This window comes from Zonotrichia leucophrys, chromosome 17 (assembly GCF_028769735.1).
Source record: "Zonotrichia leucophrys gambelii isolate GWCS_2022_RI chromosome 17, RI_Zleu_2.0, whole genome shotgun sequence".
Classification (NCBI taxonomy): Eukaryota; Metazoa; Chordata; class Aves; order Passeriformes; family Passerellidae; genus Zonotrichia; species Zonotrichia leucophrys.
In genome coordinates, this window is record NC_088186.1 from 1776980 (window position 1) to 1790686 (window position 13707).

Here is a 13707-nt window from a genome sequence, read left to right on the forward strand (position 1 = left end):
GGGCTGGCTCAGCCAGGGACAGCGTGAGGAGTGGGGAGGGTGCTGTGGAGCCCCGGGCTGGCCTGGGAACGGGCAGGTGAGGGCAGGTGAGTGAGGGCAGTGTGTGCACGCAGGGCACTGCACTGTCATGAGGCTCAGGGACACTCCTGGGGGCTGCTCTGCTCTGGGTCAGTGTGTGGCACCCTTCCTGCTCCCAAAGGAGGCTGTCTCCATGCCAGTTCATGTGCCTGCTCTGTACCTGGGCAGCAAGCTCCTGCGGGCACACTGGCAAGGATCTGGACAGCACAGAACACTGTAGGAGCCAGGTCCACACCAGGCCTCCCAGGTCAGTGAGTGCTCACACAGCAGAGCTAAAGCCTGGCAGCTGAAGGTTATCCCCCCACTCCTGCTGCAATGCACATTCATGCAATATTGATTTCTTGGGGATAGGAAGAAAGAGCTTTGCAGTAGCTTCATGTGAATATTCTGCTGATCAAAGATGGTGCATTGTAAGCAAGTATTGGAGGGGAAGCATATTGTCAGAGATCCTCCATAGCATTGGATTTAAATAATTGCACCTCATGCTGGGAGGCACTAGAGATGAAAGCTCTGATTAGAGCAAGTCCAGTGCCATTGCTGCCTTTCATTCCTAATTAAACTGTTAAATATTATGCAGTTTCCACTTACAAACTATTTTACTAGCACAGGCTTTCCGTTTGTGTGGGCTCCATTTCATTTTCCACAAACAGAAATATTAGAGGTTTGCAAAAGCCTCATCCTCCCCATGAATGAAGCTCCTTACTTAATCAGGCCAGAAAGTATGTGGGTGACTGTGTGTGTGAATCACCGCTGAGCAGTGAACTACATCCAGCACCGCTTCTGCAATGGGAGAGCCTGGTCAGTGGATCAGCTGCACCCTGTCCTGCCTGTCCCGCGTGTCCCTGTGTGTGGCCAGGCCCCGCTGGTCTCTTACCCAGATAAGTCATTCTCTATGACCATTTTCTGCAGCCCTGCAGAGATGCTGTTGCCAGCACTGGGTGTGGAGGCGGCGTGCTCGGCCGTGACCGACACCTGCACGCAGGCCGGGTTACTGAGCGCGGCGTTGACGTCCCGCAGGATCCGGGGCAGAGGCCCCAGTTTGGTGGCAGTGCCCTGGGCAGAAAGAGAGAACAATTACCACCACCATCTTGTGCTTTTTGCTAGAGAGCTATGGGCTTTGCCAGTTGCTGGAGAGTCTCTTCAGAGAATCACATGAACACCATTTTCTCCATCATTTCCCATCCCCAAAGCTGCCCCTGCCATCCCCTGGATACCTGCTCCAGCTGGGAAATGACTTCCCAGAGTAGTGAGTGCAATGTGGACAGTTCCCGGCCCAGGTCAATGTAGCCCTCAAAGCCAGCTGTGTTTGAGATGGTTTCAGGATTGGAAATCTCCAGGAGAAATCTCTGCATGTTAGTCCATTCATGTTCCAGGAACTGATTCATAAAGGACATGTATTCCTCTTTGCTGCCAAACCTATTGAGAGAGCAACACAGATTTCAGCTAAATCAGGAAAAAAACTGCAGTCCTTGGAAAGGGGAGGTACAACACAGCTAAGAACCTTCCTCTGCCACCTCAACCCTTCCAAGCCTTTGGGATCCCTGGGCTGTGAGCAGGCACCTGGGACACCTCACTGACCGTGGAACCAAAATTAACCCCAGCCTGATCCAACTAAGCCCTCATCAGTGTGGGATCTGCACATCAGGAACAAAGGTGAAAGCAGGAGAAACAAAGGAGTTCTTGGTAACCCAGTGTCTGACTGCTGGGTCAGGGCACAGCCTCCAGAAACAGGACCTGTCACTGGAAATCAAGATGCTGTCACAGCAATCACCCTCAGCTGACTGGAGCCCAGTGACAGATGGGGGCAGGAATCCTGCACTCTCCAGCAATGCCAGCACAACTGCTCTGGGATCACCCTGGAGAGCCACCCCTGCAAGCTGGGCCAGCCCCATTGTCCCCTCAGGCTTCTTGCCACCTCCTTCTGCCCTCCAAGCTCTTCACCCTCAGCATTTTGTCTGATTTAGAGCACAACAGGGAGGGCCTCGTGCTTGGACTGTCCTGGCAGCAGCTGGTGCTGTGCCAGCGGTTCCATGGGACAGGCCTGGCCCAGTGCCATGCACAGGACAGCTTGGCTTGATCACTTCAGCTTGACTAATGTCAGCTTAGTTAAAGAGCCTTTCCTGCAAAGTGCTGGAAACATGAAAACCCTTTAGTTAGGGATTGGTCAGGAATACAGAGAATTTCTGTCATCTAGTGTAACACACTTGTACATCTCCTGCCGGTGTCCGCAGGCGCGCCTGTGCGTCGCTGACTGTGAGTGTGAGCACTAAGCCAGTTTCCAGATCTAAGGAGCTTTAGATAGAAACTGTCCATTCATGTTTCAGAAAGCTCATCATTTTGTTATCAGAGCTCAGGATAAGTAGCTCAGAGCTACAGCCAGTGGAAAGATTTTCAGAAATCTCTCGCTTTGTTTCCATCAAACCAATGGGCTTAGTTAGAAATTGATGGTGTCTCTGTTTTCAGCCCTTCCCAGTTCAATCAGCTGCATTTTAATAGCAGGGAAGGTCCCAGAGCTCAAAGGAGGGATGGAACAGTTCCTGAGCCGAGCACATCACTGCTGCTGATCAGGTTCTGGTCCTGCATCTGCAGGATATCATAGGACAAAGTCCCCACTGCCACCCCCGCTGCTTGTCCACGTGGTCAAAACAGCCTGTTTTCCTGCTCATAAAACATGTCCTGTTTTGGAAACTTGAATGATCTCCCTGACCTGACAGCGAGGGAACAAGTCCCAGAGAGATGTGGGGAAAAAGCCAACAGGAAGCAAACAGGCCCTTTCCAGCGAGGAGGAGTGGCCAAGCGTGGGACTCTGTGCTGGCGCCGTGGCTCTGCCCACGCAGCCGGAGTCTGTCCCTCCCCAGCCCTGCCCTGCCCACAGCCTGGCTTACTTGGCAAAGTTGGCGAGGTTCTGGGTGACCTTGGCGATGAGGGTCAGGGTGCGCGCGGTGCGGTCGTCGGGGTACTCCTGGAGCAGGCTGAACAGGGACGGGGACATGATGGCCGGGCACAGGAAGCGCAGGAACAGCGAGGCGCTGATCAGCCGCTCGCTGATGTCGGGCCGGCCTCGGTTGCTGCACTCCTGTCTCCACGAGGCAAAAACTTCTTTGAGCTCTCTTGGGAAGACGCTGAAATGACACAAGGACAGGCAGTGTCTGTCAGGGCTGGAGTGTCAGGAGTCTGAAACCACCTAGGGGAAAAAGCAAAGCTGCTTTGTAAAGTTGTGAGAGAAGCAGCTTCTCTTGGACCTGATGCTGGATGCCAAGATCCCAGAAAACTGGGGAGACTGGGATATGAAACAAACTGTGCACAGAAGCTCTTCAGCACTCAGTGGCTGTGCCATGGGGTACTCTGAGCTGGAGGAAGCTTAGCCAGCAAGGAGAGCATCGCCTGAAGGATCACCAGCAGCACTGGAATCTCTGGCACAGCTGGAGCTTGCAGGGGGGCTGTGTAAACTGTAATACTCCTGTTCAAGCACCTGGATCAAATCCCACTGTGCCTAGTACAAACACAGAGCCCCAGCGGAGTTACTCCAGCCTTGTAGCTGCACAGACCTCAGCCTGCCTTTCCCGGATGCCAGAATTCCCTGGGGGCCAGCAGACGCTCACTGCAGCAGCCCTTATCTCTGGAGAGCTGCTGCCTGTTCCTGCTCGGCCCTCCCCAGCTCCCTGCTCCCACCTCATCCTGTTCCCAGCATGTGTTATTTATTCAGCTGGAGACTCCCACCCACAAGCAGGCTGGCACTGGGCTGGCCACTGGTCCCAGTGTCCCTGGCACACAGATCCCAGTGCCCTGGCCAGGAACCGCCATCCTTGTGTCACACCCAGAGCTGTTCCCTGACAGTGGGGGTACCACAGCAACTGAGGGGGGGTCAGGCTCCATTCCAGGCCATCTGACCTTCTGACACAGCGATGACACTCCATGCAAGTGCCTGGAAAATGCTGCCATCCTGTTCAGCTTCTGCTCTGTGCTGCATTCACACTTTCACCCCCATGAGCTTTTTTACCCTGAGCTCTACAAATAACATTAGCCAGTGTCTTTGGCTGGATTAATTCTATTCTGTCTTTGGCTTGATCCACACAATTGGACAAAACCCTTTCACTTCATGGTATTTGCCCAGAAACAGGAGAATCCTTTAAGCAATTTGAGGCTTGAATGATCAGGACAGGTTGTGCAGTGACTGGAGAGCAACCCCTGAGATGCAGCACCCGCACGTTCCCGTCACAGGCTGAGCCCTGGAAGTTTGATTGTGTCACAGCGGATGGAACCCGGATCGTTGGCTTTATGTGACAAACGGGCCCGTAATTCATTACCCAACTTCCCAGTAACGAGCTTCCACATGCTGAAATTCTGCTTACACTGAAACTTTCCAGATGTCCAAATTATGTCATAATTATAACAATTTTCGGTTATTGTGAACCTCTTTCCTCTCCCTGACTCTCTGCACAGATGAGCACACACTCTCCAGTGCTCTATTTAAAGCGGGATCGTTGGCTCTTGGGATACCTTGGCCAATCCCAACACTCATCAGCCCAATTAATCCCCAGGAACCGCTGAGCTCAAAGGACTCGGGGGGAACCACTCAGAGCAGCAGCTCAGCTGCTCCAGCCCTCCTTGGAAAGGCAGCATGAGAGGAACAAACTTCCTGTGCTCTCCTGACTTTCCCTGGGTCACTTTTCAAGCCTATTTTTAGAGTGACCTTTGAGTGCTGCTTTGGATATCTTTAGGAAGACATTCATTCAAGCCATTATGATCCACTGCTGACTAAAAGTGGTGAATCCCTCCTGGGAGAGCAGGTAAATACCATTCCTCAGTCAGAGTTATTAATTGGCCAAGGATAAGGAATGGGATACCTGCAAAGAACCTGCCCTTTGTGTACCTGTGGTAGATAATGGCAGCCTGAGCAAGCCTCTTGCTCCTTGCTCTCCCCCTGAGCAGGATCAGTTCCCTTCCTGGCTTCCAGGAGAGCACACTCAATATCTTGGGAGATTATTTATAATAAGTTTTCTGACCTCAACACAATGGTTAGGAGAGGAGAGAAAACAAGAAATCCTTGTTATCAAAGACCTCCTTCCTCCAATATTATCCCTTGTTGATGCTTTGCAACAACAGTGTTGCTACTAAATACATTAATAAAAACTAAGCCCAGATTTTAAGCAGAAAGGCTGAAAATCCAGCAGTGAGACAAAAATGCTCCTTCTCTCATGATAAGGACCAAAGACTGGGTATGCTAGCAAAAAGCAGAAATAAATTATTTCATTCTCCAAGTAAAGAAAGTCCCAAGTCCATCTTTTTCCCCTTTGAGGTCACCTCTGCAGGCAGCAGCTGTCACAGACCCAGGCACTCCTGGCTCCCAGCACAGCAGTGCCAAACAGGCACCTCCTCAGGATCCAGTGCCTCTCACCAGCCCACGTGGGAGATTCGGGCCTGTCCCAACCAGTAGCAAGAACCTTCACCCTGAGAACAAACAAGTGGGAAATGCCTCCAGCTGCATACCAGGCCTTGGGCCAAGGAGGCAAAGGGCTCCCATCGCCCAGCAACCGCCCAGGGCTGGCAGAGATGGGTTAACCCAGAGGAATGTGGGGCGCTGAGCCAAGCAGGGAGAACAGCATCCTCCTCCAGCTCCAGCACTGCAACCAGAGAACATCTGCCCCACAAAAGCTGCCTGTGCTGGGGCAGCTCCTCACAGGTGCCACAGCCCCTGCCTGCTGCAGCATTTCCGAGCTTTGCCGGATGCTCCTGGAGGTGAGATCTGTCAGTCTCCTCCAGACTGACTTGGTCCATGGGTGGAAGATCCAGGACATGCATCTCTGCCTTTTATTCCAGAATTTCATACACATTTGGCATCAAGCACCTCTGAATCAATCTCACTTGGTGCTCCTTGCCTCCACTGCCCTGTCCCTGTGCCCCAGTGACCCTGGCACCTCTGAAAAGAAGGGTGCCAGAGAGGCTGGGAGGGTGCCACATGCCCAGAGCAGACAGTCCAGACTCTGGCAGCTCCCCCTGCACAGCTCTGCCAGAGCCACAGAAGGTCCCAGCTCCTGCAGACACAGCCCTCCAGGGGAGGGATACCCACCAGTAGGAGTTGATGATCTTGCAGAAGGCCAGCTCACAGCACATCTTCAGGTTGCCCTGATGTTCGGGGAGGTCCGAAGATGAACATTTGCTGGGATCCACCTCACAATTTTCATCTGATTCATACAGTGCCTTGATGAACTCCCCTGTAAAACAGTTGGTGATGGGTTTGGAGACATGACAAGTGCAGCCTTCAAGCAGCTCCATTCCTAAGCCCCAGTGCCCGAGCAGCCCCTGGCAGCCCATCACACTGGGGGAAGATGAGAGGAACACAAGAGCAGGTGGTGCCCTGCAGCTCCCTGGCTCTCCATGTCTCCCAGAGGGCCCAGGAGAGCCCAGCACAGCTCACCCAGCACATCCCATCCCTGTTCCCAGCTGGCAGAGCTGTGCCTGTGCCTCTGGGGTATTGCATCAGGCTGCACTGCCCAGCACCTGCCTGGCCCCCCAGACACTCCCTGGGGCTAATCCAGGAGGAAGGATGCTGGCAGGCCCTGTAATTATTGGTAGCACAGCCTGCTACTGCAGCCTGTGCCCTGGTGCTGACAAACCACTGTGATTCACAGGAGAAAGAGGTAATTAAAGGAAAGAAACAAATTACTTGGCTTATTTTGAGCTGAACATCACATAAAATGAAATTAAAATATTTCTTTGAGTCTTCCTGTGCTCCTCTTTGCTGCCTGGCTGCTCCTCCTCACCCTTGCAGAGGCTCACACTGAGCTGCTCCATCAGCTTCTGCTCTTGTGCCACCTTTCACCACAGGGTACCTGGGCACAGCCCCTGCACTCAGGGTTGGGGGCTCAGTCCTTCCTCCCAGCAGTGACAGGGATGAGGAGGCAGCATTTAGCTTGGGTGACGTTCTGGGAGAATGGTTTGCTTTGGTTTTCTTCTAATTCCCAACTGTCTTGGATTTTCCCATTCTGTTTTTTCCCCACTCCAATCTGCATTCCTTCCCTATTGCCAAAACAAATTTTAATTACATACTGGAGAGCCTCTCCAGAGTATTTTCAGCTCTGCCAGGGAGCTCTGGAGCGGCTCTGCTCGCCTGCAGGTGATGCCTGCTGTTCCTCCCCGGCCCCATCACCCGCTCCATGGTTCCAAGGACAGTGCCATGCTGCCCTGGGGCACCTTGTGACATGCAGGTCACTCATCTCCCGGGGACAAGGTCACTCAGAACCTGCACCCCACAGGGAGCAGGAACCCCGGGCTCCTCCTGCCCGAGATGGAACTGGCCTGGCAGCACTGAGCCCCCAAAAAGGAATATTTCAAAATTCTCTGATATCATTAATCTCCTGGCTTTTGAGAATTTTTATGAGTAATCTCCTTACAGACTTGCCTTCAACCAGAAAGCATTACAAGGCAGAAATAAGTAATATTTCTTTTGCTATTCTTGTGGGCTCTCTGCCTGAATTTGCTCAACTATTTCCCTTTTCTCAAGATTTTCATTATTATTATTATTCTCTTAATAAAGTATTTATGCTTCTCTGCTCCTTGCTAAAATTATACAAATCCACTAGCAGGAACCCAACATGCTGAAAAATTAACACCTCAATAGAAACTCTGTTCATCCTGCCCTGGGATGTGGATCCAGTGGAAGCTCACAGAGCTTCCAAGGCAGCCTCTCCCCATCCTCGTGCTGTGTTCCCTGCATGCAGCAATTCCTTCCTGACCTGCCCAGAAGCAGAAGCTTCTAATTATTTTCATTTGCATCAAGAGAAGTATTTTTGGAGCCATAAACAGCCAGCACTTGGAAAAAGAAACCACCAGGAGGGTTCCCAGTGCTGGATGCCCTGGGAGGCATCACTGTGGCTGGGGAGATCTCATCTGACTCGGGAGCGCTGCAGGAGCCGGGCACGAATCTGCTGGGGGAGATTCAATCAGCCCCTGAGAGCCAGGGCTGAGACAGGAGCTGGCAGGCAGCAGAGTCCCTTCAGCAGCCACTGCTGATCTGCTCTGAAAGCACATGAAGGTGCCAGCTCTGCAGTCACCTTCACCTGGCACGGGGCGCTGCCCACTGCGGCCACGGCCGTGCCCAGGCTCGGCCCTGCTGCCAGGGAAACCTTCAGCAGGGAAACGCTGAGGGCTCTGATGGCCATCAGGGCTCAGCTGACACCCCCACCATGCACCTGGAGAACCTCTCTGTACGTACCTAAGGCATCTTGTAAGTATTTCTGCCCCACCAGCTTCAGGTATTCTTCAATTGCTTTGGTGGCCAGTGTGTTCTCCCTGAAAATGAGATGCTCATTCTCACCACAGCGATCAACTTCAGACATCATCAGGTCAGTCAAGAAATCCTGGAAAGCAAAGCCCATGGTGGGTCACCACGCACTGACATTGGTTCCACAGAGCTGCAGCTCCCCAGCCCTGACAGGTCCCACCTCTGTGAGCCACCCGAGGGACTGGAGGTGCTGCAGGTGGTCCTGTGTGAACACTCTGCCTCACCACCTGCCCAAACTTCCTCAGAGACGAGGAGAAATGAACCTCTGGAGAGCCTCAACTCTTGCACCCCAACAGTGACTCATCCCAGACCCGCAGCTGCCTCTCCATCGGTGCTGCTCTTTGGCTGTTCTTGTGTCAGCCTCACATTCTGTGGGCAAAACCTCTTCTCCCCTGTTAAACATGGCTGTGTTTGGTGTCCAACTGCACTGGCTGCAAACCAGGGCCATGCTCCAATGTCGTGAGTTGTGCCCAGTTAATGGCTGAGACACAGCCTTAGATATGCACTGAGATACTCAAATTTCCCATTTCCTCCCTATTCATGGAGATAAACAGCATTGGCACTGCCCATTTTGGGCACATTCTTGGTCTGGTGTGCACACAACCAAATCCATGGGATGTGATAATGCCCTGTGCTGCAGAGCAGTGGAAGGGATGAGCAGGAGCAGCCTCTGACAGCTGCCCCTGCATCAGTCTGGCCTCAACTGCAATTGCAGAGGAAAATCAGCATTTCAGAGTGAGCTCCAGATCTGCTTCAGCCACAGCATTCACCGAGCAGGGCTCAGGGGCTCCTGGGCACGCACTGATGTGAGTGTGCTGCAGCCAGGCCTGATCCAGGAGGGATGCCAGGCACCTGCTAATGCTGATCCATGCTCCCTGCACTGCTCATGGACAGAGCAGCTCTGCCTGTGACCACGGACAGAGGCCACTGGCACTGTGCAAATCACCCACGTTAACCCTCTGACTGCCTCCCGTGCAGGAGACAGAGAAATGATCACACACATTCATTCACCTCCACAACCAAGGGCACCTTCTTCAACTCCTTTCCATTAAAACAGCATCACCTGCTCAGTAATAACCTTCCCTAAGAAATTCTTCACTTCCCCTGAGGGTCACAGCCCGTTCCTGGCAGGGGCAGCAGGAGCACCCCAGGCTGCCACAGTGTCCCAGGTCCCGTCCCTGATGTCCCCAGGCACAGCAGAGCTGCCATGGTCCAGCCTGCTCCAACCCACACTGGGGAGAGGGGACATCAGGTCCTACTCCCTGCCAGTGTCTGGATGGGAGCTTTGCACCAGATACAACTTGCTCTGTTTCATTTTTCACATGGACATCTCAGCATTGAAAGTTTAATCAAGGTTCAACAAACAGCTTTCCCTGAATCCAGGAGGCCCAAATAATTTAATCCACAGACCCTCCATCACTGTGCTCCTGTCCCAGGCAAAGGCAAACCCTGGGGCAGGCAGGCACAGCCCTGTGTCAGAGCACAAGGAGGGGATGAGACATCCCTGCAGTTCCCAAGGATCCACTGCTCCCACCTTCCACAACACTCTGACTGGCACCAACACACTGCCCTGACCTTCCCCAAGACCCTCCAAAAAAGCCAGAGGAGGAGCTTTGGGCTAAAAAAAACCCAAACACTTCCATTATTTCTTTAGCCAGAAGATGCCCTTCCTCAAATCCTGCTACGTCTGCAGTGCTCCGGCAGCTGCAGAGGCAAAAATCCCTCCTGGAAGCAAAGCACGTGCCTCCCTCTGCTATTTTCTCTCATTTTGCCCTTTTTATCAGCCAAGCTGGAATGAAACTTTAAACCCTGCTCAAATCCCGTTAGCTGCTATCTGGGTAACTCTATCACCTTTATCTTCCCGGGGCTCTCCCAGGGTACGTTTCAATTCCAAGCCACCGCTCAGGCTGACACAAGGTGCTGATTCTTAATTAGCAGCCGCTGACCTTGGCTTTGCTTGATTCTCTTTCCTGTCACTTTCCCAACATACTAATTATCTCAGGAACACTGAGTTTTACAGCGTCTCTTAGCCAAGTGTTTGCTTTTCCCCTCTTGTCAGCTGAGCACTGCCTGCTGAGTCCTGCAAACCCAGGGCCAAGTGGGAGCCACAGTTAATGTGAATTTGGGTGACTTGGGCTGATCTACACAATTCAGTAGAATATAAAACAAGGCAAGATTCCATGGCAGGACTCATCACAAAGCCAGAAAAGATCTCCTGGAAATCTCTGCTGCTGTTTTTATTCCCTGTGGAGCATCTGCAGCTCAGCAGCTGGGAAAAGGACCCCTTGTCTCCAAAGTGGAAAGGAAAGCTGCTGAAGTCCCAGAGAATTCCATTATGGCACAGCACCCAAAGCTGAGCAGTAACACTGCAGAATGTGGCCTTGCAAGTGAGCAGGGAAGGAGGGGGCAGCCAGGAGAGCCAGCAGCATCCCAGGGGTCAGGATCCTCCCTGTCCCTGCAGCTCTGGGCTGCAGAGCCATCCAGCCAGGCTGCAGGAGCTGCCCTGGCAAGTGTGGGGGTCAGAATTGCCCCAGGCAGCACCCCTGGGTGAGCTCCTCTGCAGGGACAGCTCTGGGCAGTCCATGAGCCCTGGCAAGGGTCCCTTCCCATGGCTGCCACCCCTGGCAGCCACTGGCCACACCTTCACTTCTTCCCTCCACGGAAAAGCCACACCGGCTCTGGATCACACTTCTGCTCTCTCTGCCCTAAGTGCTCCAGCAGCCAGCACTCAGAAGACACAAATGGAATGCAAATACTTGTGGAATCCCTCCGGGGGCCTCACTCACCCACATACAAGGTCCTGAATAAAATGCAATAACTAAAGCCAATAAAACTCCCTGTTTCTGAGCAGCAGAGATCAGCAGGGGGTTGTTTTCAGTTAGGGCCCCTGGCAATGGAAGAAAATAAGATGCTTTATTTCATTACATCAGAGTCGAGAGGGGAAGGAAGAGGTCTACAGTCAAAATTAAGGGCTGTGACAGTGTTCTTCAGGCTTGTTCCCATGTTTATTTTAAGGCTTTTTGCTTCAGACTGGACGGATCTGAACCTGTGCGACCCCAGTCGCTGCACATATGCTGATAGAGAAGAGCAATTCATAAATAAATAAATTCAGAGCATGACAGCACAAGGCTGCACTGGTCTCCACTTTGCACATAAACCACCCTGTGCTATTCCAAGGCAGCTCCTCCCTGGCAGGGCTGTGGTGGGAGCAGGAGCACGGCCAAGGGAGCCAACAAGCAACACAAGTCTTGCAGGACGTGTCCTGTCCAAATGCAGGAAGGATTCTGCACTTTGCCAGCCCAGCTCTCCGGGATGTGTCCAGAGCTGGAGCACACGGGGTGCCAGGGGCTGAGGGGCCCCAGGGCCCTGCACTGCCCGGGGTGCTCACACCCCTGGGATGGAGCTCATCACCCTGCTGTTGGCACTGACTGATGGGCAGATTGACTCGGAAATAATAAGGTTCTCCAAATCACAAGCCTGATTAATAGGATTGACTTAACCTTAAGAGGATTGAATTGATAAAGGTAATAAGATTATTGCTTATTTCAAAGACTAGCTCAGAGTCCAGCTGGGCCCTTATGCAAAGGTGAAAAGCAGCAGCGGCCGTAGGGCTGCAGGTTTCAGGTGCAGGAGCACTGGGACACACCCAGGGGGAGGGAGCTGCGGTGCAGGAGGCTGAGCAGGAGGGAAAGGAGAGCACAGAGGGGCAGCAGCTGCGTCCTGGTCCTGGCCAGATGCTGTGAAACCAAGGAGCCCAGCCCCAAGTTCTCGACTCTTCCATCACACAGCTCCTCTGAGGATCTGCTCCAGACACTTCTCTGCCAGGAAACAGCCCCGGAACTCATCCCATGGCACTTTTGGCCTTTTCTAATTCTCCTTGGGAAAAGGTGAATGGCAACGTGAGGGTTAACTCACAGCAATCCATGTCCATCACCTTGCTCAGGGAAATAAGCAAACCTGAGGGATACAACAGGAACACAAACACACTGAGTGACCTCTCACGTCCCTGTGTGGAGTTCAGGTCCCAGAGCCCTGACCCAGCCCAGAACGTGGGGTTCCAGCAGATGCACACGGGGGGAGCAGCTCCATCTGCTCAGCTGAGGCACATCCTCGCAGCACAAACAAACAGGGACACATGTTTATTCCTCACTCCATTCCCAGCACCATAAATATTTATTTCCAGTGAGCAGCTGGTTAGTTAGAGCTTTGTCTAATGCTGGGTTTGATCTACCAGTGCTCTGGACAAGAGAAGTTTTTTGTATATTTATGGTCATGAACTGAGCTCTGGGAGCTCTAAGACAGCCCTGAAACAAATCTAAGCATGGAAATATTCCGGAAGCATCCGAAGTCCTTTGGGAAGGATGCAGTCACCTACCCACAACCACATCACAGGGGCCACACCAAGCCCTGTAAGGCAGAACTGAGCACTCCTGGTAACTCCAACCCTGGCAGAACTGCTTTATGACTTTTTGTCTGAGAGCTGCAGAACGTGAAAACTGCTGGGCATCTCAACATCTTTACAGGGAACAAACACTGCATCAGTGCTCTCACCAGGAAGGTTTTGAAAACAGGTAACAAGTGAAGGACTGAGCTGAGAGGCCCCATCTCTGCTTCAACCACCAAATATCCTCTTTCAGCCTTTCTTGCCATAAGAGAAAGGGGACATCTGTGTGTGCCAAGAGCTGATGGATGCCTGTCAGATTTTCCAGCGGGCTGGGGCAGCTCCCTCCCCCCTGAGTGGCTGCACTCAGAACCTTATCAGAACCTTATCAAAACCTCTTCCCCTCCCCTCCACCCACTGCCCTGGCAGCTGCTCAGGGCTTTCCAGGCTGCCCCGTGCACACCAACCCGGCACTGCAGGCATGAAGTTCTTCCCTTTCCCACACAGAGATCAAGGGAAGCACGGACTTTGACTCCAGAGGGGACTCTCCTTTCATGCTCCCCTTTTTAAGCTACTGTGATACAGCTACAGCCCAGCAAGAAGCAGAGATTTAGGGAAAAAATTCAGCTACAGCCCTTGTGCCCCTTCCACCTGCAGCCCCGGGTGTTCCTGACCCCTGGCAGGTTTAGCAGCTCCAGGTAACCACACCTGGCGGGCAGGGGTCCCTCGGTGGCCGTGGGTAGGGACAGGGGTGGCTGGAGGGAGCTGGCTGTGGCTGGCACGTGGCACCATCACACCATCACACACCTCGGCCCCATCCCGGCCTCATTAAGGGATTACCCCCTATTTACAGCAAATCGCTGCAGGAAAACAGGGCCCGAAACAGCCCAACAGCAATTAGCTGCTAACGAGTCTCCCAAGATAATCTGCTGGACACTTGTGGCACAGTCTGGCATTGCTGCTT

General features: G+C 52.9%; 1 protein-coding gene across 11 annotated transcripts in view; it reads right to left on the minus strand.

Annotated features, from left to right (window-relative positions):
- Positions 1 to 13707, minus strand: part of DAB2IP (DAB2 interacting protein) — a 151665-nt gene that overhangs the window by 9594 nt on the left and 128364 nt on the right. For all 11 annotated transcript variants that reach the window (XM_064728037.1, XM_064728039.1, XM_064728041.1 and 8 more), the window contains 5 exons: positions 8294 to 8438; positions 6149 to 6293; positions 2964 to 3200; positions 1293 to 1494; positions 953 to 1131 (listed from right to left, as the gene is read on the minus strand). In XM_064728037.1, the coding sequence (XP_064584107.1) occupies positions 953 to 1131; positions 1293 to 1494; positions 2964 to 3200; positions 6149 to 6293; positions 8294 to 8438 (908 nt within the window). The remainder of the gene's footprint in view (positions 1 to 952; positions 1132 to 1292; positions 1495 to 2963; positions 3201 to 6148; positions 6294 to 8293; positions 8439 to 13707) is intronic.